General features: G+C 44.3%; 1 protein-coding gene across 1 annotated transcript; it reads left to right on the plus strand.

Annotated features, from left to right (window-relative positions):
* Positions 1–6,019: 6,019 nt before the first annotated feature.
* On the plus strand, positions 6,020–25,118 carry LOC142564700 (retinol dehydrogenase 7-like). The gene is made up of 5 exons (XM_075675833.1): positions 6,020–6,739; positions 14,258–14,464; positions 17,429–17,611; positions 18,885–19,017; positions 24,692–25,118. The coding sequence occupies exons 1-5, from the start codon at positions 6,538–6,540 to the stop codon at positions 25,065–25,067; spliced, it is 1,101 nt and encodes a 366-aa protein (XP_075531948.1). The 5' UTR covers positions 6,020–6,537; the 3' UTR covers positions 25,068–25,118.
* The last annotated feature ends 667 nt before the right edge of the window (positions 25,119–25,785 follow it).

The raw sequence follows: 25,785 nt of genomic DNA on the forward strand, positions 1-25,785 counted from the left end.
TAAATCACATCCGAACTTGTACAACTGAAGCTAGATTTGACTTCATGTGTTTAACTATTTGCGGTGCTTTTAATTTTAATCTCACTTTGAAGGTGCCTGCAGGTTTTGCACCTAGGGCGACAACATGCTTATATTACGGAGGAATGCTGTTGGCTGACTTTTGCGTGCACTAACATCTCTTTAATGTTCTTGTTTCGGCGATAGGTAACCCTGGGTACATCCGAGAACGCTCTTCGCAGACGCTCGTTACTTGATAATATTGGCTGGTATTTTCTTTGGATGATGTTTATGTTTGGGAGTGCATCAGAATATTTGGTTATAAAGGCCGGCGGTCTGTCAGATTCTAATTTGGGCTGCCTCTTCTCCATTTCCGACTGTCTCTCGAAGAGGCAGCCGAAGAGGCAGCCCACATTAGAATTAGAAGCTTTACCTTGTACACAGGATTCCTTTACTCTCAATTCGATGTGCTAACACATTTTCCCTCGTTTCCGCATCCTCCCGCTTCACACCCTCTCCCCTTTCGAAGAACCCCACCTATATATAATGTGGCGAAGAAAGCATATGTCACCTTGAAGAAGACAAGTCCACTTGTCGAAACGTTGGCTCCTGCATTCACCTTGTTCACGCTTTGCTCATCGTCTATTCGTAAAGAGTTTTTTACCGCCCAAGTGTACAGTATTAGGACACCTAGTGTGTCATTTGCCAATTCTATGATATTATCAACATTCTTTCCAGAAATACCAAACTAGTATCATCTGCATAAATGACATATTTCATTGAACTGTGTATTCTTGTGATGTAATTTATAAAAATGATAAATAAAAGTGGTCCAAGTATATACTACCCTGCAGTACGCCATGTCCAATTTTTGCTAGTGTGGACAGTTCTTAATTTATTGATAAACACGGGAGGCCATCGTTCAAGTAACTGAACTTAATTTAACACGACATCGAATGCCATAGCGTTTTATGCTTGCAGTAATGTTACGTGGTTTATGACGTCGAAGGCCTTGGCGATATCTACGGAAACGCCTAACGTTAATGTTGTTTTCGCTTCTATAGCTTAAATAATAATTGCTTTTGATGAAGCAGCGCACATTGGGCTGAGAGGCCAGGTTTGAAACCGAACTGGGATGATGTTATAATCAGATGTTCGTCAAAAATCTCGACAGCTTAATAAAGATAAGCTTCCCTTGCCTCTTTGAGAACAATGGTTATATTGAAATTGGCCTTTAATTACCTAGATTATTTTTCTTTCCCTCATTGTGTATTACAGTTCCCTTGGCGCATTTTATACGTTGAGGAAAAGAACCGGCACTTAAAGGAAGTTTGTATATGCGTTAAATAGGAACTTAGGAGGTCAGTAACAAAAATGAAAGGTCCCGGGGTTCTACTAGGAAACAAATACCCAAGAAAAGTGCACGAAAACGGCGCCGCGGTAGCTCAATCGGTAGAGCATCGCACGTGAAATGCGAAGGTTGTGGGATCGTTCCCACCCTGCGGCATGTTGTTTTTTCATCTACTTTCATTTCAGTTATTTTTATCGTTTCTTTATTTCATTTATTAAGCATAAGTAATTTCCCCTATGTTTTCCTTGGTGTCACTGTTGGTTGACTTCTTCTTATGGGCCCCTCGGTTAACCCCCTTTCTTGACGTTTATTACATAACGAGGGTCTCGAACCCCACGACGTTGATGCTTTCAGGTATCACGTGTGGGTTTATTGACCGGTTGCCTTCACCTCAAAAGATCACGTTCTGGTGACGCCTGCGGCAGAAAGGATGTTCCACATCCACCGCCAAGGTCTGCGAGTGGTGGCGCTGACTAACACTCCCAGGGTTCTACGAGGAAACTTAAATACCCAAGAAAAGTGGATGGGGAAACGGCGCAGCGGTAGCTCAATTGGTAGAACATCGCACGCGAAATGCGAAGGTTGTGGGATCGTTCCCCACCTGCGGCATTTTTGTTTCTTCAACCCCTTTCATTTCCATTAATTTATCGTTCCTTTATTTCATTTGCGCACAAGTAATTTCCCCTGTGTTTTCCTAGGTGTCAATATTTGTTGGCTTCTTATGATATGACTAATAAAAATCGAGCCCCTCGATTAAGCCACTTTCTTCTCGTTTAAAAAAAAAAGGTTGTAGTTTTAAACCATTGATGTCGTCACTCTTACGTACACTAATGCATCAAAATATCTTAATTACCTCATGTTCATCTAGATGTTCGTGTGGCACACAGGGAATGCTTATTAGAAAGGGGCAGGTAGTTCAGCGTTTCAGCATCATATACACAATTTTCTATAGTAAAATGCAAATTGAATTTCGTAGCCCATTAAGTTATTTTGGATACTTAATTACATATCGTAAGATCATCAATGCTGTTTTCCGAGTGCTTTGCTGATATTATAGCATTTAATTTGCTCCAGATCACTTTCCTGTTAACTACACCATCAGACAAACTAAAATTGTAGTTGCGTTTAGTTTGTCTCCGGAGTTTAGTCAAGTTATTTCGGCACACTTTTAAAGTCCTGAAAGCAGCTCTGTCGCGTCCTGTAAGAACATATTACAATGACTATATTTTTCTTTTATCATATTAAGCATGGAAGCTGCTATCCATGGTTTACATGCGTTGACGTAATTCTGAAGTAAAAGCAGGCTGTTAGAAATAGTATACGCGATAGCTATGACGTGGGTGCGCGGGTGTCGGCTGTAATATTTTCCTTGAAAATCCTCGTATCAGCAAACTGCCAAAGAAAAGGCAATGCAATATATATATATATATATATATATAATAAAAAAGACAGAACGCTGACCAAATTGGGTTTTTTTAAGTAACTGAATTTTGTCGCCGTTCTGTTTTTCTTCCTATTATGCCGTTTATTCCCGACCAGACGAGCTTTCGTCATTGCATAGTCGGACGCAGTCCGCATGTGTTGATGCAAGAACTCGCGGACGACCCTGATCGAACGAGCATTTGGAAATCCGAAGACAAGCATCGCATATATATGAGGCAAGCTTCATGATTCAAACTGCCAAGAGGACCCTCCTCCTAAGGCAAACTTATACGGAGGACGAATCGTTAGTTTGAGCTGACATCGTCCGTAAAGGGAAATGGAGACGAGTCATTTTACTGACTAGACCCCCTCATTATCATATTGCATTGCAAACCTCGCATTAATTTTTAGGTACGCAGGGGCAGTATTTAAGTATTCGCAATCCCCACACCTACATGAATGCTGTGACGACACCTCAAGGGTGCATCTTGCGGCTACCTCGTAACTTTTGGAGCTTGCCAGAGCTCAACACTTTCGGAGGCCCGGGCCTCAAAGTGGAAAGCGCGAGCACTTACGAGCGGGAGGCCCGAATTATTTTAAATGCTAAAAGCCATTTCACAAGAGTTTCGTAAGAATATGGTTTCTCAGTAGCCGGTACCTTTCGAAACCTAAGCGCGCCATACTCTGTAAAATAATTTAGAGTGCTAAAGCAATAAGTGTGCAAATCGATCTATAACTCACACCTTCACACCCATAAAGGGTGTAAGGGTGGGTGTCGTTGATCGGTTTGCACCCTTATCCACACGTAGCACTATAAATTATTTCACATTGTAATCATTGCCACAATATAGTTTCTATGAATTGTTCCAGGTCAATGAATGCTTCGCGAAACGGGACTTTATTCGCTTCCAGTTTGCTTTTTCCGTTTCTTTTTTGTTTTTGTTTTTTACAAAAATCTGCACAATGCCGCAGGAACGTAAAAACATACTACGCAGCAAAAATCTCTGCGCCAATACGTGACTGCGACGTGACCAATTTCAAAATACATCTTCATATATTAGGGTTATTACGGCACATGAAGGTTCTCCAAACTTGCTAGGTTCTGGTTCCATTTAGAACTAATGTCATATTTATTTGCTACTAAAGAGCTAACTCAAGATGATTAGACGCTATAAAAAACAAGGCATCAAAACTAGCTCGTGCACAAACTTCTGGGCGGCGTCATCACCAGCCTTTCGTTTTAGCATCTTTTGTCGCCTGTGAAGCCTCATGAGCCTCATCTCATAGCATGATGTGGCCATTTTGTGAATGCAGGACCGTAGCTAACTGACAAAGCTTGGCTTGAATGGTCTTCTTTACTGTCCTTTACAAGCGGCAATGTAACATATTTAAGCCTAATGTTGAGAGAGGATAGTTTCAATGCATCTCCCGTTTTTTTTTTTAATGCGCGCAATAATTGTAGACTGAGGTTTTGTTGGTGCGACAAGTTCATGGTTGTTCTGTTTTGTTTCCTCACTACTGTTTCAGTTTGGAAATGCTGCGCGAAATGTGCCCGTGGTAACTTTGTTCGTGCAGTTTGTCCGTGGTTTCTGCGTCTTTTAGTATTAGGGTCCTTTTTTGTTTACTCTGTTATGAAAAAATTGTGCTTTCGATCATCCTCTAAGAAGTTGCTCTGTGTACCGGGTCGCAGATAATGTTAGCCAAACTGTTCGAAAAAAATTTTTTTTTTTGTTGCAGAGCCTAGCTAACGTTAGCTGCGACACCATATGCATTTAGTGGCAAGATTACCCTAGAAATTACACATGGTGCGTTCTTTCTTGATCTTTGCAATTTTGTTGCGGAATAAATTCAGTTCCATTAAACGCAAATGGAGTGCCTGTCACATATATGGAAAAACTTTTCTCTTTATTAAAAATCGTAAGTTTTTATTGCCCAAGCAGGAGAAATGTTCCTTCATGCAAATTACAATTTTCATACATTTTACGCTGACACGTAACAAAATCATCCGTGTTCCGTGCATTTGGCGCCCGTCAAAGATCACTAGGTGGTCAAATTCAATCCGGAGTCCCTCACTACACTGTTTACCTCACAATCTGATTGTGGTTTTGGTATGTAAAATCCAAGAATTTTTTATTAATACATACCATCTTGTGTCTGCCAATTATCGAATCTCTGGACTCCGGACTGAACAAACAAATGCCACACCGCAAATACTAGATTCCCACATGAAACAACCGAAAATATGCCGTAGCTCTTCAGAAGAATGTATCAAATCAACGAGGTCTACTAGCTTCGATAATGTAATAACGCAGCCTAACCTTGAAAAGTATGTCTGCATTAAAATGCCTTAGTGCACTGTACCGAGATCGTGGTACCAATAAAATTCGCTATCGTTGGGCTCATGTAAAGCAAAAAAAATATATGGGGTTTTACGTGCCAAAACCACTTTCTGATTAGGAGGCACGCTGTAGTGGCAGACTACGGAAATTTCGACCCCCTGGAGTTGTTTAACGTGCACCTAAATCTAAATACACGGGTGTTTTCGCATTTCGCCCCCATCGAAATGCGGCCGTCGTGGCCGGAATTCGATCCCGCGACCTCTTGCTCAGCAGCCCAACACCAAAGCCACTAAGCAATCACGGCGGGTCATGTGAAGCAAGAAGACCCCTTAAGCTGCATTGTAATTATCTCCATAAAAGACGCGAACATAAAACCAGCAAGGAATCTACAAATGCTTTGCGCGCTTCTCTTTTGTGAAATATATATCTTTTTTCTCTCTATTCCTCTCTGTATTCTTCCCACATGGGCGAACTGTTTTCAAACATGAGCGATAAAGTGTTGCGTAAGGAAGAAGTGAATGGTTCATAACTTCTCTGAGACCACGGCGGCCGAATAATTGGCGATCCGCGCGCCATACTTCTGCTCGAAGCTACTCACTTTGTATTGCACAGCCATGTTCTTTTCTTGACATTTATTGCCGCTATTATTCGCCAATGAATTATCCAACAATGTTCACCTCTTCCTTTATTTTTATTTTTTCTTCTTCCATTCATTCTTTCTTTCTTTCTTTCTTTCTTACTCTCTCTCTCTCTCTCTCTCTCTCTCTCTCTGTATACATATATGTCTTTTTGTGTGGACGATAGGAAAATCAGTTGTCACCGGAGCACTCACCTGTACACACGCATCTCCTATGTTGGATATCCTGCTCCGACGTGCCTTAGAGCTCAGATTTATAGGCGGCCGCCATACGCAGTTCCTATTCGCTCTTGGCTCTTGCAACACAGAGTGATCGCTATTCGGGCAGCCGCACTTCCTCATTCCGTGACACTCGTTGTTTTTTTCCCCATAGAAGGCGCACTCGTACAGCAGGTGATTCTATCGCAGCAAAAATACTCGGTCGTCCGCCAGCTTCGCTATTCCGTACTTCTGAAACTCGTCACATCGTATTGAAGGAAAAAACGGCCGCTCGCTTACTGCTATAGACCGAAAGCAGCTGCGAACGCTCGTCGCCGAGAAGATCGAAGCTGCAGGTGGACTTGATATGCGGAGTGCGCTCGAGCGTGCATTAACGACTTCCAGCTTCGTCTGAGTGTACTCCAGCCATTGTTTTGTCATCTCGTCCGCTTCCCTCCAAATAGTGACCCGAAGCAGCTTTCAACGCTACTTCGCCGAGAACATCCAAGTTCGAGGGAAGAATTCCCAGTGTGAAGTGTAGGAGTCTTCGGGTTCGGCATCTATAGTGTGCAAACGCCTTGATCGATCCTAAAATGAGGACGTCGTGGACACTGTTCTTTGCGTTCCTGTTCTTGTTGTGGAGCCTATGGGACCACCTGACACCTCTGCAGGAGATATCGGCGAAAATTGGGTCCGTGTGGGTTGCTCTTTGGATCTCCTACAAACTGTCCGGCCTCCTATCGACTGCTTTTGTAAGGGAAGTGTGTGGAGAGGGCAAGGCTGTGCTCATTACCGGCAAGTATATGATCCCAGCGAATCCCTGTGTGCATGCATACGTGTGCAGTCATGCTTTCGGCGACAATTCTCGAATGTGTGACTTCTGGTATTTGCAATGTTTGGATTATCAGGCAGTCTCTACATTACCGGGTAGGTGGTGCTATCGGCGAGTAAATTGGGGTGCAATTTCGCTCGCGGTTTCACCTGTCAAAGGGAGGTCTCAAGTCAGACGTCAGTGAGGTGATCATGATCCGTCCACGCCCTTGTAAAATTTGGGCGAACAAGGTTATTTCTTTCTTCTTAAAACGAGTGATTTAGGCGACGGCCTACTCACCTCAGACAAATTTATTGTTTCTCTCATAAAATACGTTTGAGCAGAAAATTATTATTGTTGTGTTCTCGTTGTATTAACTTGTTATAAGGTAATAGACATTTAAGCTTATTCTGCTTCGCGTGCGCAGTACCAGGTTGTTTAATGATTTTGGTTAGAAATTATTTCTCCTCAAAGTCATTATTTCATTCAGTTCATTATTTGTCGCGAGCTCGTTAACCTACTTCTTGAGACACTTGTAGATCTAAATTTACATTTTAATTCATTTGCGCAAAAGTGAGTCTGCGCTTGGTGACTTGCTAGGCAAAGTAGATAAAGTACCCTTGGACGGGAGAATCTGCATCCTGCAAGCTAGTACAGAAAATATAATATAAAGAACTCAATTGAAGTAGTCGTCCTGTTCGTGTGGGCCAGATTTCTGTTCTCGGAGGTGTTGAACGCGTCAATGAATACGGCTGGGCGTCTTGAGCGTGAGCCGCCAATAACTACAAGGCTAATTGAGCACGTCAACTTGATCATCGTTCTAAACGCTGGTATTATTGAAATAATGGAGTCTAATAAAGCTGCTTTACTCAAACAAGCAAATGCTCTACAGCCACAAGTGCCACATTTTTTACTGAAGCAACTTAGATGTGTTGGCAAAGGAAAATTGCAGCAATTTAATTTATTTGATAATTGAGTGTTCGCAACTTTCGCCCTCAGGCTTTTCATAACATCTGATGTTCAGGTGAGCAGGCAGTGTCGACGTAAGTTAGTAGGGAAATAAAAAGAAACAAACGTGCTCATAACTTCTAACATTCACCTTAGATGGGGTTGAATTGGTGAACAGTATTGTGAACGCGAAAGGCACGGGGTACCAACAATGCGAACATAAATGCGCAGCCTAACAGCTACAAGTCGATTGAACGAAACGATGGAACAAGGAAAAGGTAATCAATCAGAAGTGAAGGGAAGCGTTGAGACCCTTGTAGAATCAAAAAAGGAGCTGACAACTAAAGATAAACTAGGGGAATTCAGTTCTTTTTTTTTTCAATAACTAAAACTTCCAGCATTAAAAAAGGAAATAATTTATTAATTCTCTATAACATCACAAAACCGTCGACTCAATAGCCAGAGCTTTACAGTATACAGTTGAAATATGCCAACAAATAGAAAGGTTCCGGTAAAAGCAGGCAGATTGAGTGGATTGTTGGGTGAGCCGAGGCGTACACGTGAATAACCAGGTGTGCCTGAATACCACGGCGCTAGCATCGACCCACCTTATATAACGGCTGGATTGGTGGCCCAGAGCGTAACCAGGCACCACAGAAATATTGCAGTAACGAAGAGTATTCTAATTTGCTGCTGAAGTAAACTCTTTGACAGCGGCGTAATTATGAACACGTTGCCTTCATAAATGTATTCTTTTTTTCCGACAAAAACACTCATAGAACAAGAAATCTTTTCTATAATGCATTGTGGTTAGACGAAGCGTCAGAAGGTGTCGGTACGAGTGTTCGGTAATCCTGTATTACGCAAACGCCCTTGCGTATGCCAAGATACCAGGCACCCTGAAACTCATTAATTGTTCTCTGTGCAACGAGTACTTCTAAGTTGCCGCAAGTCCTTTTAGGGATAAAAAAAGAACTCAGTGTTATGAAACTCGGTCAAGCCAGTATGAACGACAGTGCTGCTGTGACACGTAGTGCTGTGAACGGCGGCGCAAGGCGCAAGGTGTATTGATAACGCAACGCAACTACTGCAGGCGGCGGCGCCTGATGCACTGATTGCCTTCTGATCATTATGAACGTTTTTCTTTAGCGCCGTATCTATCCGCTTCGAACCATTATCAACCGCGATCAAACGTACTCCGGCCGCAGCCGCTCATGGCACGGCCGCATGGGCCTTAGCTATAAAGCCATCTAAGCTGGGGAAAGAGTGCGTTGAATGCTGATAGCTTGGTGTGCACTGTGCTATCGCTGTTCGCGTTGAAGCGCGAGGCCGCACGAATGTCAATTCGCTCACTGCTGCGGGCCCTATCTTGAATGCGATCGTCTTACGTGATGGGTGGACGAACGGATGGTTTGCGTCATTTGGTAGGCATAGGAATGCTTACGCATTGAAATGTAATGCCGCGTTCAGACTACGTGCGCTACGTACAGATCGTTCGCACGGACCGTAAGCGTAAACGCAAAAAGCGCAACTAGTTTGTTCACACTACTATTGCATTCAGCGAAAAGTACGCAACAATCGCAACCAGCCTGGGCGTAAATGTTGGAGTACCCGCTACTTTTACGACAGGCATAGATACGACTGTTACGACGCCGCCAATGCACGAAGCAGTTTCGGTTTGCATCTTCCGGTCACGGAGCTTCCTGCCTCCCCAGATTCCGCATTTTCATCCGGTGCCCGCCATCCCAGCAATTCGACGTAGCACCGTTGTTCTTTGCGTGTCTATGCGGTTGGACAGTCTTATTGGGCTGTGTGTGCTTGTGGCTGTTGATGATACTAGCGTTAGAAGCCTCTGCGTGACCGCCATCCCAGCCGTCCGGCGTTGCAACGCTGTTCCTTGCTGCTGCCGCCGACGCCATCCGCGTTTTCCCGGGTTCGCGCCGAACGCGCGCGGTGTCCCTGAGTGCAGAGCGGTTTTCCGGTCTGATTGTGTTGTGTACACTGCATGTGCCTAGTTGTGATGCTATGTGCGGGAGATTCTTCGCTGTGCAGCGATGAATTACAATTAAAGAAGTGCGACAGAGGCCGATACTCTATGACCAGCACCTGAAAACTTTGGGCTTGAAGAGCCTCGACCTGCACTAATAGCCGCTTGCTGATCGGCGCCATGTTGGAAAATGCGAAACGCGGCTGTCCGAGAACGGTGATTGGTCAGTCGTAAAAAACATACTTTATCGAAAGGCTCAATGTGAACATAGGCGGTTGCTAGCTGCGTAAACAGTCGTACCAGCAGTTGCGCAAATTGCGATATATACGCCACTGATAGCGGATGCGACTGTAGTCTGAACGCGGCATAAGTTCTACCATACAAAAAAACGTTCTTTTAATAGGAGGCTTTATACTCCAAAAAGACAAAAACGAAAGACAGTAGGTGACGCCTTAGTGGAAGTTACCGCAAACATTTCGTCATGTCGTCATAGATTTTGTTGGCGACTGCTCGGACCTAGTTCAGCTTTTAGCAGTAAAGACAGTCTATATCCTATTTTCAGAGAGCCAGATACTGAACATAGATATTGCCAACAACGTTTACTCAACCACAGCAGAACAAATACAAAAGCATACTTTGAAATCCGTGATGTCACAATGACGCACACGCGCACTATTTCGGAATGAATGAATGAATGAATGAATGAATGAATGAATGAATGAATGAATGAATGAATGAATGAATGAATGAATGAATGAATGAATGAACCCTTATTTGAAACACTGACTTGTTACTCGAAGTGGGAGACTCTTTTATTTCAGGAGCCCTCTGCCCTGGACCGCCCGCTGGGCCCGGTGGACCCGGGCGACGAGTTAGCGCTGGTCGACCAGATCCGGCTTGGAGATCGCAGTCTCCTATGTTTCACTGAATAGGTCTGCTGCTGCTGCTGGTGTCGCAGTGACGCTTGCTCAGTTATTCTTGTATTGCTGCAGAAGGTGTGCGAGGATGTCTGGCACGTTGCAATGCGGGCATGTGTAGCGGTTGGAAATGGTGCAGTGAGATTCCGTGGGTGAAGGTATTGCCTGTGTCGGTGCCTGCGCTTATTGTTAGTTTTGGATATGGGGGAGGGTATGCCCCGCGTCCAAGCCGATAGTGATGCGTTAATGCTCGGTTAAGTTAGTGCTACGGTTTCTGTTTTCTCCTCTGATGTAGGTGGGTGGGACGTGTCTAGAATCTAATGCGCGGAGACATGGTTGACACTTGGGAGGGCCACGGTGTGCCCCGCTTCAGTCCCCTCGAGTCCCTCGTGTCATAAAAAACCACATGAGGCAGGTGTAGGGGGGAGGACTGCTACCACGTTTCAGTATGTTGATCGCTTTGATGGAGACCCTGTCTTTCATGTAGTTGTGTGCCGCTGCTAGAGAGTCGTTGAAGACCACTACGGCACGAAATAATAAAAAAAAAAGTTTTGACCTAGCTCTTTTATTAGTCATCATCATCATCATCAGCCTGGTTACGCCCACTGCAGGGCAAAGGCCTCTCCCATATTTCTCCAACAGCTCCGGTCATGTACTAATTGTGGCCATGCCGTCCCTGCAAACTTCTTAATCTCATCCGCCCACCTAACTTTCTGCCGCCCCCTGCTACGCTTCCCTTCCCTTGGAATCCAGTCCGTAACCCTTAATGACCATCGGTTATCTTCCCTCCTCATTACATGTCCTGCCCATGCCCATTTCTTTTTCTTGATTTCAACTAAGATGTCATTAACTCGCGTTTGTTCCCTCACCCAATCTGCTCTTTTCTTATCCCTTAACGTTACACCTATCATTCTTCTTTCCATAGCTCGTTGCGTCGTCCTCAATTTGAGTAGAACCCTTTTCGTAAGCCTCCATGTTTCTGCCCCGTAGGTGAGTACTGGTAAGACACAGCTATTATACACTTTTCTCTTGAGGGATAATGGCAACCTGCTGTTCATGATCTGAGAATGCCTGCCAAACGCAGCCCACCCCATTCTTATTCTTCTGATTATTTCTGTCTCATGATCCGGATCCGCAGTCACTACCTGCCCTAAGTAGATGTATTCCCTTACGACTTCCAGTGCCTGGTTGCCTATTGTAAATTGCTGTTTTCTTCTGAGACTGTTAAACATTACTTTAGTTTTCTGCAGATTAATTTTTAGGCCCACTCTTCTGCTTTGCCTCTCCAGGTCAGTGAGCATGCATTGCAGTTGGTCCCCTGAGTTACTAAGTAAGGCAATATCATCAGCGAATCGCAAGTTACTAAGGTATTCTCCATTAACTTTTATCCCCATTTCTTCCCAATCCAGGTCTCTGAATACCTCCTGTAAACATGCTGTGAATAGCATTGGAGATATCGTATCTCCCTGTCTGACGCCTTTCTTTATAGGGATTTTGTTACTTTCTTTGTGGAGGACTACGGTGGCTGTGGAGCCGCTATAGATATCTTTCAGTATCTTTACATACGGCTCGTCTACACCCTGATTCCGTAATGCCTCCATGACTGCTGAGGTTTCGACAGAATCAAATGCTTTCTCGTAATCAATGAAAGCTATATATAAGGGTTGGTTATATTCCGCACATTTCTCTATCACCTGATTGATAGTGTGAATATGATCTATTGTTGAGTAGCCTTTACGGAATCCTGCCTGGTCCTTTGCTTGGCAGAAGTCTAAGGTGTTCCTGATTCTATTTGCGATTACCTTAGTAAATAGTTTGTAGGCAACGGACAGTAAGCTGATCGGTCTATAATTTTTCAAGTCTTTGGCATCCCCTTTCTTATGGATTAGGATTATGTTAGCGTTTTTCCAAGATTGCGGTACGCTCGACGTCATGAGGCATTGCGTATACAGGGTGGCCAGTTTATCTAGAACAATCTGCCCACCATCCTTCAACAAATCTGCTGTTACCTGATCCTCCCCAGCTGCCTTCCCCCTTTGCATATCTCCCAAGGCTTTCTTTACTTCTTCCGGCATTACCTGTGGGATTTCGAGTTCCTCTAGACTATTTTCTCTTCCATTACCGTCGTGGGTGCCACTGGTACTGTATAGATCTCTATAGAACTCCTCAGCCACTTGAACTATCTCATCCATATTAGTGATGATATTGCCGGTTTTGTCTCTTAACGCATACATCTGATTCTTGCCAATTCCTAGTTTCTTCTTGACTGTTTTTAGGCTTCCTCCGTTCCTGAGAGCATGTTCAATTCTATCCATATTATACTTCCTTATGTCTGCTGTCTTACGCTTGTTGATTAACTTCGAAAGTTCTGCCAGTTCTATTCTAGCTGTAGGGTTAGAGGCTTTCATACATTGGCGTTTCTTGATCAGATCTTTCGTCTCCTGCGATAGTTTACTGGTATCCTGCCTAACGGAGTTACCACCGACTTCCATTGCACACTCCTTAATGATGCCCACAAGATTGTCATTCATTGCTTCAACACTAAGGTCCTCTTCCTGAGTTAAAGCCGAATACCTGTTCTGTAGCTTGATCTGGAATTCCTCTATTTTCCCTCTTACCGCTAACTCATTGATCGGCTTCTTATGTATCAGTTTCTTCCGTTCCCTTCTCAGGTCTAGGCTAATTCGAGTTCTTACCATCCTGTGGTCACTGCAGCGCACCTTGCCGAGCACGTCCACATCTTGTATGATGCCAGGGTTAGCGCAGAGTATGAAGTCTATTTCATTTCTAGTCTCGCCGTTCGGGCTCCTCCACGTCCACTTTCGGCTATCCCGCTTGCGGAAGAAGGTATTCATTATCCTCATATTATTCTGTTCCGCAAACTCTACTAATAACTCTCCCCTGATATTCCTAGTGCCTATGCCATATTCCCCCACTGCCTTGTCTCCAGCCTGCTTCTTGCCTACCTTGGCATTAAAGTCGCCCATTAGTATAGTGTATTTAGTTTTCACTCTATCCATCGCCGATTCCACGTCTTCATAGAATCTTTCGGCTTCCTGGTCATCATGACTGGATGTAGGGGCGTAGACCTGTACTATCTTCATTTTGTACCTCTTATTAAGTTTCACAACAAGACCTGCCACCCTCTCGTTAATGCTATAGAGTTCTTGTATGTTACCAGCTATATTCTTATTAATCAGGAATCCGACGCCTAGTTCTCTTCTCTCCGCTAAGCCCCGGTAGCACAGGACGTGCCCGCTTTTTAGCACTGTATATGCCTCTTTTGGCCTCCTAACTTTTTTATTAGTAATGAACGCAAATATTGACGCAAAGTTCACAAAACTATAGTGTTGAAAGAACAGATAATCAATCCAAACTGATTAAGTGCCTACATTTATTGTCTCAATAAACACACCTATAATTGTAGCAAGCTATGTGTCCTAAGTGTTTTCGTGTTCACGAGGTGTTAACATTTGACAGCACGGTAACGTGACCTAGAAAATGTCAAGAATTATACCATGTCGAAGATTACAGCTCTAAAGGAAAGACAAAGACCTAGGGAAAAATACACACACATGAATCAATCCCAACATGTTCAGTTCGCTCTTCTCATTAATTGTATCATCTCGATGTTCTTTCACGTTCCACAGGTTGCGACACCGGTTTCGGCCACAGGCTTGCGAAGCGGCTCTCCCGTAAAGGTTTCCTAGTGTTCGCCGGTTGCCTGAGCTCGAAAAGTGACGGAGCGAAGGAACTTAAGCTCCTACCTAACATAAACGTCATGCAGCTCGACGTCACGGATCAAAAGCAAATCGACGATGCTCTGGACGCTGTGAAGGAACAGCTGGACAGCAGAGGTGAGTCACTTGCACCATATGACGACGCGCGAATTTGACATTGGGGCTAACGCGAGGACGCGTAACATACCACGTGCAACAGACCAATCGCGACGTTGTATTTTAGTTCCTAAAGTTTAATGAAACCATAAAATCTGCATTGGTAGATTCCATGAATAAACAGACGCATCTTCAGAAACTTCTAAATTTTGAGAAATATTGCAGTGACCGACGCGAATTACCCTGGTAGCTCTATTTCCAACCATTTGACCATCAAAATTACGGCAGGCCATCATTTTGTAAGGCGTGCCCCACGACGTATTGCACACGGCAGCCAATGAAATCGTGTTATTAACTGGAGCAATATATTTATTTTTTTCATGCGGTATTCGTGGATCTCTCCTCCGTTCCTTGTATCGGCTATAGAAACGTCTTGTCATAATGACACTGATGGCTTATTAAAAGTGGTAAAAGTACGACCATTAAAGTGACTGCTGGTTCTTACACTGTACAGATGTAATTGAGTACACCGTATTTAAATTCATTTCTAAGAGCTCTCCTGTGTAGAACGTTTGGCACGTACATATGCGACCCAGCTTCATTGATGTGCATGCAAAGACTGCAAAATGCAGCTATTTGCACTGGTCGAACAGGTACACACGCACTAGGGAATTGCCAAGACTTCATTTGTTTTTAACTCTACGATTATCTAATGCTGAGATTCCAGCCTTTATTCCCGCTGATGTCGGCATCGCCTTGGCATGACGGACCGCACCTTCTTGAGGGAAACTACGTGCGTGGCATCAGTCCTAATAAATATGGATGAAGCAATGAAAGGCGGAAAATAATTACACATTCATGCACAGCCAACTTCAGTTACGTTCCCTTTATCTTGCTAGCTTGGGTTAGCTTAGCTTAGGTTAGGATGGACGGCGTGAACCTACCATTCTGAAGCTGCCAATTCTGGCTACACCGATTCGCAATGCCCCTACCTGAGCGCCCTTTCGCTTCGCAGGTTTGCCCGATTCGTTGAGAGAAATGTTCGAAGCCCTTGCGGCAGCCGGTGGCTTGACGTACAAATATGCTGCTCTCTGAAGCGCCAGATTCGTGCCGGCGGAGAGCGCTTTACTAAACGGGAGCGGTTATAGCTGATAGAGGGCTCGAACTGGTTGGCTTGTGCTGTACATGCCTCTCAGAGCTGCAATCCTATATTGTAAAACACACATGCACACACACAAACGGCGGCATACGGGCTTCTAACTGGCCGTACGCTTCTTGTCCGAAGTAAACAGGTTACGTTACCTGGGCCCGCCAGGCTGACTACATGCTGTTTAAAGGGGTTACTTTGGTATGCCATGACTCAGAATTTACAAAACCCTGTGAAATGAAGACGATCTGTAACGCTGTCACCATGCCTGGAGTGTTAGGAGCGCCATGGGAACTGCAACGCGCAGTCTAAGGACGTACAAGATAAAGGCACCCAAGCAAGGCTGTACATCACTGGTTTTGCCCATTTTGGCACAGGGCTTACGCTCTATAAGTTTTCTGTCTGTTTCGGCTAGAGAAAAAGTGCCTCAAATGTACACCTTTGAAGAAAGAAAGCGCAGTGATACTTCAAAGGTGCTAGTAGAATGCCGATCCCGATTATCGACGTCATGCTCACTAGAAGTTATTTACGCCATGTTAACAAATCGCAACAAAAAGCAAGCAACAAAATCCCAATAAAGAAAGGCGTCAGGCAGGGAGATACGATATCTCCAATGCTATTCACAGCGTGTTTACAGGAGGTATTCAGAGACCTGGATTGGGAAGAATTGGGGATAAAAGTTAATGGAGAATACCTTAGTAACTTGCTATTCGCTGATGATATTGCCTTGCTTAGTAACTCAGGGGACCAATTGCAATGCATGCTCACTGACCTGGAGAGGCAAAGCAGAAGAGTGGGTCTAAAAATTAATCTGCAGAAAACTAAAGTAATGCTTAACAGTCTCGGGAGAGAACAGCAATTTACAATAGGCAGCGAGGCACTGGAAGTCGTAAGGGAATACATCTAGTTAGGGCAGGTAGTGACGGCGGATCCGGATCATGAGACGGAAATAATCAGAAGAATAAGAATGGGCTGGGGTGCGTTTGGCAGGCATTCCCAAATCATGAACAGCAGGTTGCCATTATCCCTCAAGAGAAAAGTATATAATAGCTGTGTCTTACCAGTACTCACTTACGGGGCAGAAACCTGGAGGCTTACTAAAAGGGTTCTACTCAAATTGAGGACGACACAACGAGCTATGGAAAGAAGAATGATAGGTGTAACGTTAAGGGATAAGAAAAGAGCAGATTGGGTGAGGGAACAAACGCGAGTTAACGACATCTTAGTTGAAATCAAGAAAAAGAAATGGGCATGGGCAGGACATGTAATGAGGAGGGAAGATACCCGATGGTCATTAAGGGTTACGGACTGTATCCCAAGGGAAGGGAAGCGTAGCAGGGGGCGGCAGAAAGTTAGGTGGGCGGATGAGATTAAGAAGTTTGCAGGGACGGCATGGCCACAATTAGTACATGACCGGGGTTGTTGGAGAAGTATGGGAGAGGCCTTTGCCCTGCAGTGGGCGTAACCAGGCTGATGATGATGATGATGATGATGATGATGATGATGATGATGATGATGATGATGATGATGATGATGATGATCAAATCGCGCTGTGATCACTTCTGAAAAATAAACCATCAAGCGATTAGCACGCGACGAAGCAAATTTTATCCCCGCATAGTTTCCATCTCGTTATTATTGAACTAAACGTATGTATTCCGCAGGATATCCAAATTTCAAGGCGGAATAAACAAGTTGAATATCCCCTCGCCGCAAACGTAAAAAATTGAAGTTTGATAAATAGTACCACTTACAGAGCATGACAAGTAAAAAGTTATTAATGCCGTTTATTTGTGTCGGCTATTGTTTATGACTCAGCTGATGCGCTTTGGCTGCAGTGCTATGGTCGGTGGTGGCGAACGCTGGAATCGGAACCGGTGGTTACCTCGAATGGCTGACGACGGACACAGTCGCGAAAGTCTTTGACGTGAATGTTCTTGGAACTCTTCGTGTGATCAAGAAATTCCTGCCTCTGCTGAAAAACAGTCAAGGCAGAGTCGTCACATTGGCCAGCCCCCTCGGTTTGTAACTGAAATTCTTGTTTTATTCTTGTTATTGCGGACGTTCTGGCTCTGTCCTTTACAATTCATGCTTTAATATTAAAATAACACGCTATAAATGAGGCAGAAGCGAAAGTTCTAAAAATGCTTTTTTAATGCACAGAAATCAGCGTTAGTAGTAACTCCTCTTCTGCCGTTGTGTAATAAGGGACGCACTTATGTGCTGTACTTCGGACTGTACTTGTACTTTGTGTGTGGGCCTTCAATCCAATTATTGCATGAAGATCGCTTCTATGAATGTATGATGAACACAAAGGGTATATGTCATTCAGTTAGCGAAATAGACAGGCGTTTAGTAAGATGTTCGCTGCGGTTTTATGGATATTTGCCCATAGTGGAATGCAACAGCAAGATCATAAGTCAAGAGGTATAGCCACCTTAGAGGCCGTACTTAGCATATAAATACGCTTGCATACTTCGAATGAATTTTCTTCATATTTTTTTGTGAGTGCTATATGAGCTCCAGCTTCTTACCCAATCGAGAACGTCTGTGTGCGACCGACACACGCACCTGCGACGAGACATTCCCAGACCTATATGCCTCCCCGCGCTGTAGTGCCGAGAAGTAACCTAGTGTTGTTCATAAAGCGTTATAAAATAATCGATAATCATAATCGACGGCTATCGGAACTGAAATTTCTGTCAGTGCGCCTAAAAGGACTTCACGCAGGAGGAGACTAAACTACGCCGTCAAAGCTCCTTGGCTCCACTAGATTTAAAATAGAGTTTGAGAACGCTACTAACTGCTGATGGATTATACATACATATATACAATTGGTTGCCACGCTAGGCTGATGAGTGTCCTTGTTTGCTGCGATCTGCGCATGTTCTATATGTCTATATATACCCACAGTTGAAAGTTACCGCCCGTGTTGTTTACGTGTTCTCTTCCGTTGTGCCCATCTTTATTTGCGGTCAATATGATATGCTATATATACATGGCTTTCCTTTTTTGTACCCCTATATTTATCCTTTTATAACCGCACCCTATTCACCCGCTGCTTAACTAGAGCTACCTCTGGTTAACTTACCTGCCTTTCTATTCATCCGTTCGTTCTCACTCACAGTCTTACCGTCACTCTGTGGTGGCTAGATAAAAGTCTACAAGAAGTGTAAGGTCGTAAGTCGAGGAGTATTTACATTCTGTGTAGGAAGATATATCGGCATTTCTTATACGTACGTCTGCATTGATTTTGTTACTGCTTTCTCAGCTGTGGCGTCTTCTTCCCTCCAGGCCATTTCACAGTGCCCATGGTGGCGCCGTACTGCATGACAAAGCACGCCGTCGTGTCCATGATGGATGCTTTCCGCAGGGAGTGCAGTGCGAAGAGTGTCGACATGGTCACCGTGGAGCCTTCCGCTTACAAGTGAGCACGTCTAGTGTTGTGCGCACGGAATACATTGTATTACAAGAGTGCCAGTTTGTCCGCGGCATTCTCCCTTACATTGCTTATAACCAGTGGCGTAGTAACAAGAGGGGGGAGCGAATGTGGGACCCGGTTGCCAGGAGCCAGGTGGAAGGGGGTGTCCTATATGTCTGCCATATATGCCAGCTTGACTGGGCGTAAATGGTAGTGGAACGGTTCATGTCCCACCATGGTCTGTGTATCGTCAAAATTTATAGTGGTCCATTGATCAATTTCGTATCGTTTGCATTAGTTTTCCATCAGTTTCGCGGTATTGAATAAAAACAATGTCTGCTAGTCATGGCTAACTATCTCTTCGTCATATTGATGTTGTCACGGTGGCGTCTCACAGAGTGCTGTATTGAGCCCTATTTTCTTTAACCTAACTATAGTTGGCCTTGTTTAAATATTATCCAAGACAATTGACCTACCAATCGTTACCAAGTTTCGCGGTATTGAATAAAAACAATGTCTGCTAGTCATAGCTATCTCTTCGTCATTTTGATGTTGTCACGGTGGCGTCCCACAGAGCGCGGTATTGAGCCCTATTCTCTTTAAACTAACTATAGTTGGCCTTGTTGCAATATTATCCAACACAATTGACCTACCAATGTACGCTGATGACATTTGTTTTTTCTTTTCTGTGGTGACCCGTCTTCAAGAGCGCGCAAGAATTCAGCGGCCAGCCACCCGAACTTGTTCGTATCTCCACAAACAAGGCCTTAGTGTATCCATCGAAAAATGTGCCTTAATCAGGTTCATGCACAAACCCATGGCACCGTACCCTTTTTCTCTCAATGGCCAGGTCATCAAATACTAGACGCATCACCGCTTCTTAGGTGTGAACCTTGCATGGAGCCCCCACTGCATCTACCAGAAGCGGAGACAAATTTCGATTGTGCATATAATGAGGTTCCTGTGCGGAAAAGCCTGGGGCATGTCGGTGCAGTCCATGCTGTAGCTGTACAGAGCACTATTTCTGGGCTCTTTACGATACAGCTCGCCTGGTTTTGCCGATCCATTGTAAAACAAACATTCGTATTCTCAAAAGATTGCAAGGCCAGGCTCTACGTACATGTCTTGGAATACCACGATGCGCCTCGACTCACGCAACACTCACGATTGCTGGAGACTGCTTGGTTCCAACATATGTAACGATTGACAACCTTAAAGCACACATTACCAGTGACTATATTGCTGTTTTGCCAGTACAAAGACTTCAAGCCACATTTTCCAAATTTGTCGCGACACATCAAAGCTACCGTCGTGCTTTATCCAGCCGCAAGACCACTGTTACCACTGTGGTGCCTACGACAACCACAAGTACGCCTCATGATTCTGGGCATTACAAAGGCCCATCAATCAACAGTGGCTCTACGTCTGTTCACACTGCCATTACTGAATGAAACACGTGAACACAGAACGCAGATTTACACTGATTCATCTGTCTCTGCCACCAGCTCTACAGGCGCTGCTATCGTCCCGGCCTTACAAGTCACAGTTACGTTGAAAGTGTCCCATATAACGACCTCTACGGCAACAGAACTTGCCGCTCTATGAGCCGCTGTTAATTACATCGCACAAGCCAACCTCGAAAGTGGGTCGTTTCCGTTACTCCAAGGCAGCCCTTCACAGTCTGCAGTTAGCCTTACGACGCAAGAGTCGTGAACAACTGGTGTTTCAGACCATAGAGGTTCTTCATCAAGCCCTCAGAAACGGACATGCCATGATCCTCCAATGGCTTCCAGGGCACTGCGGTATCGTCGGAAATGACCTTGCTGATGATGCTGCCTGGTCAGTCCATAGAGAAACCGTGACACTTCCCATACCCTTATCAAGGACAGACGCTGCGAGGGGTCGTTTACTTGCTCAAAACAAGACTGAAACTTTGTGGAACACCCCGATTATCTCCAACTGCCATCTCCACCGGCTGGGTCCTACATTGAGGCTGCAGGTTCCATCGAACTTCTTCCACCGGGAAGCAACTTCACTGTGCCGCCTCCGGTTAGGGGTGGCAATTACGAAAGCCTACTCATTCTTTATTGGAATGACCGACTCACCAATTTGTTTCTTGTGCAAATGTGAAGAGACGATCGAGCACGTGTTGCGTTTTTGTAATCTCTATGAGATCGAACGCGGCGTTCTTCGGACGGCGGTAAGCCGATTAGATAGCAGACCATTTTCAGAGACTAAGAGTTTTGGACCATGGCAACACGCGTCGCACGTGCACAAAAAGTGACGCAGGCACTGCTACGTTTCATGAAGTCGACTGGCCTCAGCGACCGATTACAGGCGCGAAGTTATGGACATCCGCACGTATTCACACTGATAGTACCTTCTTCCCTCCTTCTCGTTTCTTTTCGTCCCTTAAACCCCTTCCCCTGTCTAGGGTAGAAGACTGGACGTGCGTGTTGTTGACCTTTCTACGTTTCCTTTCTTTCTTTCTTTCTTTCTTTCCTCCTCTACCACCTCTTGTTGTTGTAGTTGTGCGACTTCATGTCCCAAATGCACTTTCCTGATTCAGCTACACGGAATATTACAAAATGGTGAATTTTAGGAGGATATGTCCCGGTATTTTATCAGGTTATGTGTCTTTGTGACCACTAGGAACTTGGTATTGTGCAAAATATGGCAGAACATGAATAAGGATATCTTATTAATTAGGCTTTTAAATGCTTACAGCAAATCTGGAATTGATATATGTGCCCTTGCCCCTCCGAATGTTCTCGTATTAATAAGCAGGACTAATATTCATGTTTATACGGCCAGCCATTTCAGGAGAGCAGATTAGTTGAGTGCACAGTTGCTTGTTGCTTGTTTATATATATATATATATATATATATATATATATATATATATATATATATATATATATATATATATATATATATATATATATATATATATGCGCATGTGTGTGTGTTCTGTGATGTGTCACATGTTGTGTAACTTCTCTACGTGCAACTGCTGACGATTCACTTAGTGCTTCTCGTGCATTCTAGCACAACTGTGTATTTTTGTATTGTCAAAAACACGCGGCTGCTTCGCGCAGCCCATGTGTTGTGATAATAGGGGGCAGGGTGCTTTTTCAAGCTGCCCTTGCAGCTTTCCTTGGCTGCCTCCCCCAATCTGTTGGAATTAAAGTTATATTCAATTGAATTCAATGTAACTGCTTAATTAGCAATTATTTAGAAAACATCACCATTCGGGAATTGAGGACCTAAATTTATACCATGAACTAAGCAAAACCCTCTCTAAACAAAACCGTCTTGGGTGCTCAAGCATGCAGTACTTTGGCACTGCGGGCAGCCCGGCATGGCAGTACCGAAAGAAGTATGAAATTATGCACCAGTGACTTCGATCTCCCTAGCCTCTTCATTGCGAGTGCAGACCAATGGTAGCACAAGCTCTCGCTGGCACAGGCTTCATGCTGGCCTACTCATTTTTTCCATGGTCACGCCAGGAATAGCCGTGGTGCGTGCTCCATTCCGTTTCCATTCTTGTGGCGGTACTCCAGCTCGTAAGATCACGTTTGCCAATAGCAGCAAATAAAGAAAGGCTTTATGGATCAGAATGAAGAGAACCCGGGATTGTCATAGCACTGGCGCCCACTTAGCAGGGATGCAGGTGGCGTTTTCTGATAGCGTGGGGAGATCAGCGTCACTCACACGCTATTTAATTTTCGTTTGGGTTCAGGCCTGGAAACAGACAAAATACTGCACGCCGTAGTACCTGCGACGATTTTTGTGAAGTTGTTGTTGGACAATATATGACTGTCGTGCTCCAATTTTGCGAATGCAATACCGCTTCTAAAATCGCTAATTAAATCGTTATCTGTATTGGCTGCCAAGCCTTACGGTCTGACAGTAGATGTACAAATGCGCCTATCACAAGCTATCAGTGCAGCACCCTGTGCTATTTGGTGCGGAACATAATACAGTCTGTATAACTGCTACATTAGCAATCTCTGGGAACGAAAGCAAATCACGGGGAGGGGGGGGTCAAGGCAGCTGTACTGGTGCTGAAACATCACCCCTCCCCTCCCACTGCCTGAAAATTTTCTACATTCTCGCTTTACTGACTACACCCGGGGTGTGGTGGGGGACAGAAGATCTATGGGCTCTGGGTGCCAGACGACCTATCTACACTACTGCCTGTAACCACATCTTTTTCATTAATTAGAGCACACTTTTTCATCGCTTCTGCGAAATAGCACTCTTCAGTCTTTTGTATGAATTGATAACCGGACGACGTGGCACACTCTCATAATGAATAGAGTAAATCGCTTTCTTTTCAGATAGATTTTTTAATATGATAGAGATTGCCAACATGGGAAATCGCAACGCGCAACCATCTACTTAAAATATTCATTGAACAGCTTTTTATGACTCTGTTTTACGCTGTTGAAATCGCTAATATGAAGCCGACCAGGAGTGAAGTACCGTCTGTAAAGCGCGAATTCTATTGGATTACCAGGGATATCGTGATATCCTTCCCTAAAATCGGCACACAAAAAAAAGTAACAGTACTGTTGTGACAGTTAACACCAGTCCAAGCTGCTAAACCGCTGCTTTCAGGAAACGACAATAACGCCAGTGTATCTCGTAGGACATCGTGAGGACGGGCATATAGAAAGTGGTGCTAGTCATAAGATTTCTGTTAACCAGACATTACTTCACTGTTTCTATGCTTCAATATTGTGATTTCCACGTGCGCATCAATTTGTTATTACGAATGTTTATGGCAAAAGCCAACCTCGCGATTGGTTGTGAAACTAACGACCTCCTCTTGGGGTAATACTCCTATAAAGAGGTCGAACTCCGCTGTCGGCTCTGAGTGGTTTCCTAAATATATTTCCAAGGAAATGGCCCAGCGAATACTAGCTGGATACCTGACGGCTATCGCCAGTATGCCACATTGCTGTGAAGTTTAAGCTAGCCTCATAATGACCTTGCAGCATACAATGGACATAAACTTTGTGTTTCCGGTTTCGACCGATCGTGCGACTTCTTCTACCGAGTTTCTGGAAGCCAATTTCTCATTGAACATTCCCCGCGTTGCTGCAATTACCATCATTTAGTTTCTAACTTGTTCTGCTAAATGTTTCTGAGAACTCTACATGCAGTGAGTATTGCGTACTATGAGTGCGCAATACTCATACTAAAAATAATCATCCATGCCAAGTGTTCCCGTCCAAGCATTATCTAAAAATTGACCTGAATGCCAGCTCGAGGGGATTGAGTGGACTAAAAATCACGCAGTTACCTAAATTATTTGTGAAGAAGAAACATTTCTTCAATATTAGCAAACACTGCAAGATAAAGCTCGATGAAATTGAGCTGTACCGCATGGTAGAACAACCGGTGCATCACTGAAGTTTCACGCAATATTTGAACGATTCCAGAAATGCAGTTTGTTTTTGCTGTTGCATCCCTCATAATCCACTCTGGCGTCTGACGAAACTACACCCTACAATTTAATTATTCACTCACGCTAACATACCTAGCTCTACTTTAGGAACAGCCTCTCAAAATCTCTCTGTCATGAACTTATAAACAATATCAATCAATCGATCACTGATTGCCCTGACTTTCTCTTACTCGTAAACGCTTATTTTCTTTGTTTTTCTAAAAGGACCTCACTCGTCTCGATGTACAGCGTTCCCAAGGAACGCGTGATGTTGGAGTTGCGTAAACAAGCACCCGAAGTCATCGCGGACTACAGCGATGCAGAAATCGGCGATGCACTCAGGATTGTTGACGGCTTCACTAAATTACTCATCAGGGATGACCCAGAGGAGTGCGTCGACATCTTGGAGAGGGCAATCAGGGAGACACACCCGAAGACTCACTACCAGTCACCCTTGGGATTAGACCGACTCTACCCATTGCTGATCTCGTCCCTGCCGAGCGAGGCCGCCGACCTCATCATCAGTATCACCACGAAACTGCAGAGGAAGATGTTATTATGGTCACCACCGTCTAAATCCAGTACTTTAAACGGGCATTAAAAAGCAACTATAAACAATTTCCCATTAATAAACACTTCTTTCAAAGCTGTTTTCGTTGTTGTCCTGGAAAATGCTTTGGTACTAGTCCAAGTAATGAACATGGAACCTCATTTCTTAAATTTATTTTTTGAAGTTGGCGTCAGGACCTCCACAGCGGTGAGTGATCAGTGCTACGTCATGGATCCAAAATCAGTTCTTGCCTATGGGCTGTTTTGGCACAGGAAAACATTGCGGAACATTGGGCTTTTGGTTCCTTTCGAATACAATGTAACACTTTGTTTATCAATAAACAGCGAGCTAGGTTCTGCCAGACGCTGTCGCAGTTTTTGACGCCACAGCAACCTGGCGTGAAAATTTTACTAAAGTGAGTAAATACAGAAGCTCTATTGTACCTCAAGGGAAAAAAGTTGCGTTTATCAGGGGATGCACTTATCGAGAGAGTGAGCTCAAGGGTTAAAAGTATGCTATTTTGAAAGGAGCAGATCCTTTGATAGTAGGCGAAGTTTGCGAGCGCAGCTTTTCGAACTCTAGAACTGGAGTGCATCTATTTGGCCATTGTCAAGTTCGCCATTTAGTCAGCTCTGATTTGGCCAAAGGACTTCTACGGCCTTCGCGACTGGCTCAAATTCCCGCCATAACAGAGCTTGACAGCGTGCTCAAATTACACAATGTCCAGAATCGAACCCCTGCGCTGCCTTAGCTACAAGTGCTTCTTCTT

Source organism: Dermacentor variabilis, chromosome 11 (assembly GCF_050947875.1).
Source record: "Dermacentor variabilis isolate Ectoservices chromosome 11, ASM5094787v1, whole genome shotgun sequence".
In the NCBI taxonomy this organism is placed as follows: Eukaryota; Metazoa; Arthropoda; class Arachnida; order Ixodida; family Ixodidae; genus Dermacentor; species Dermacentor variabilis.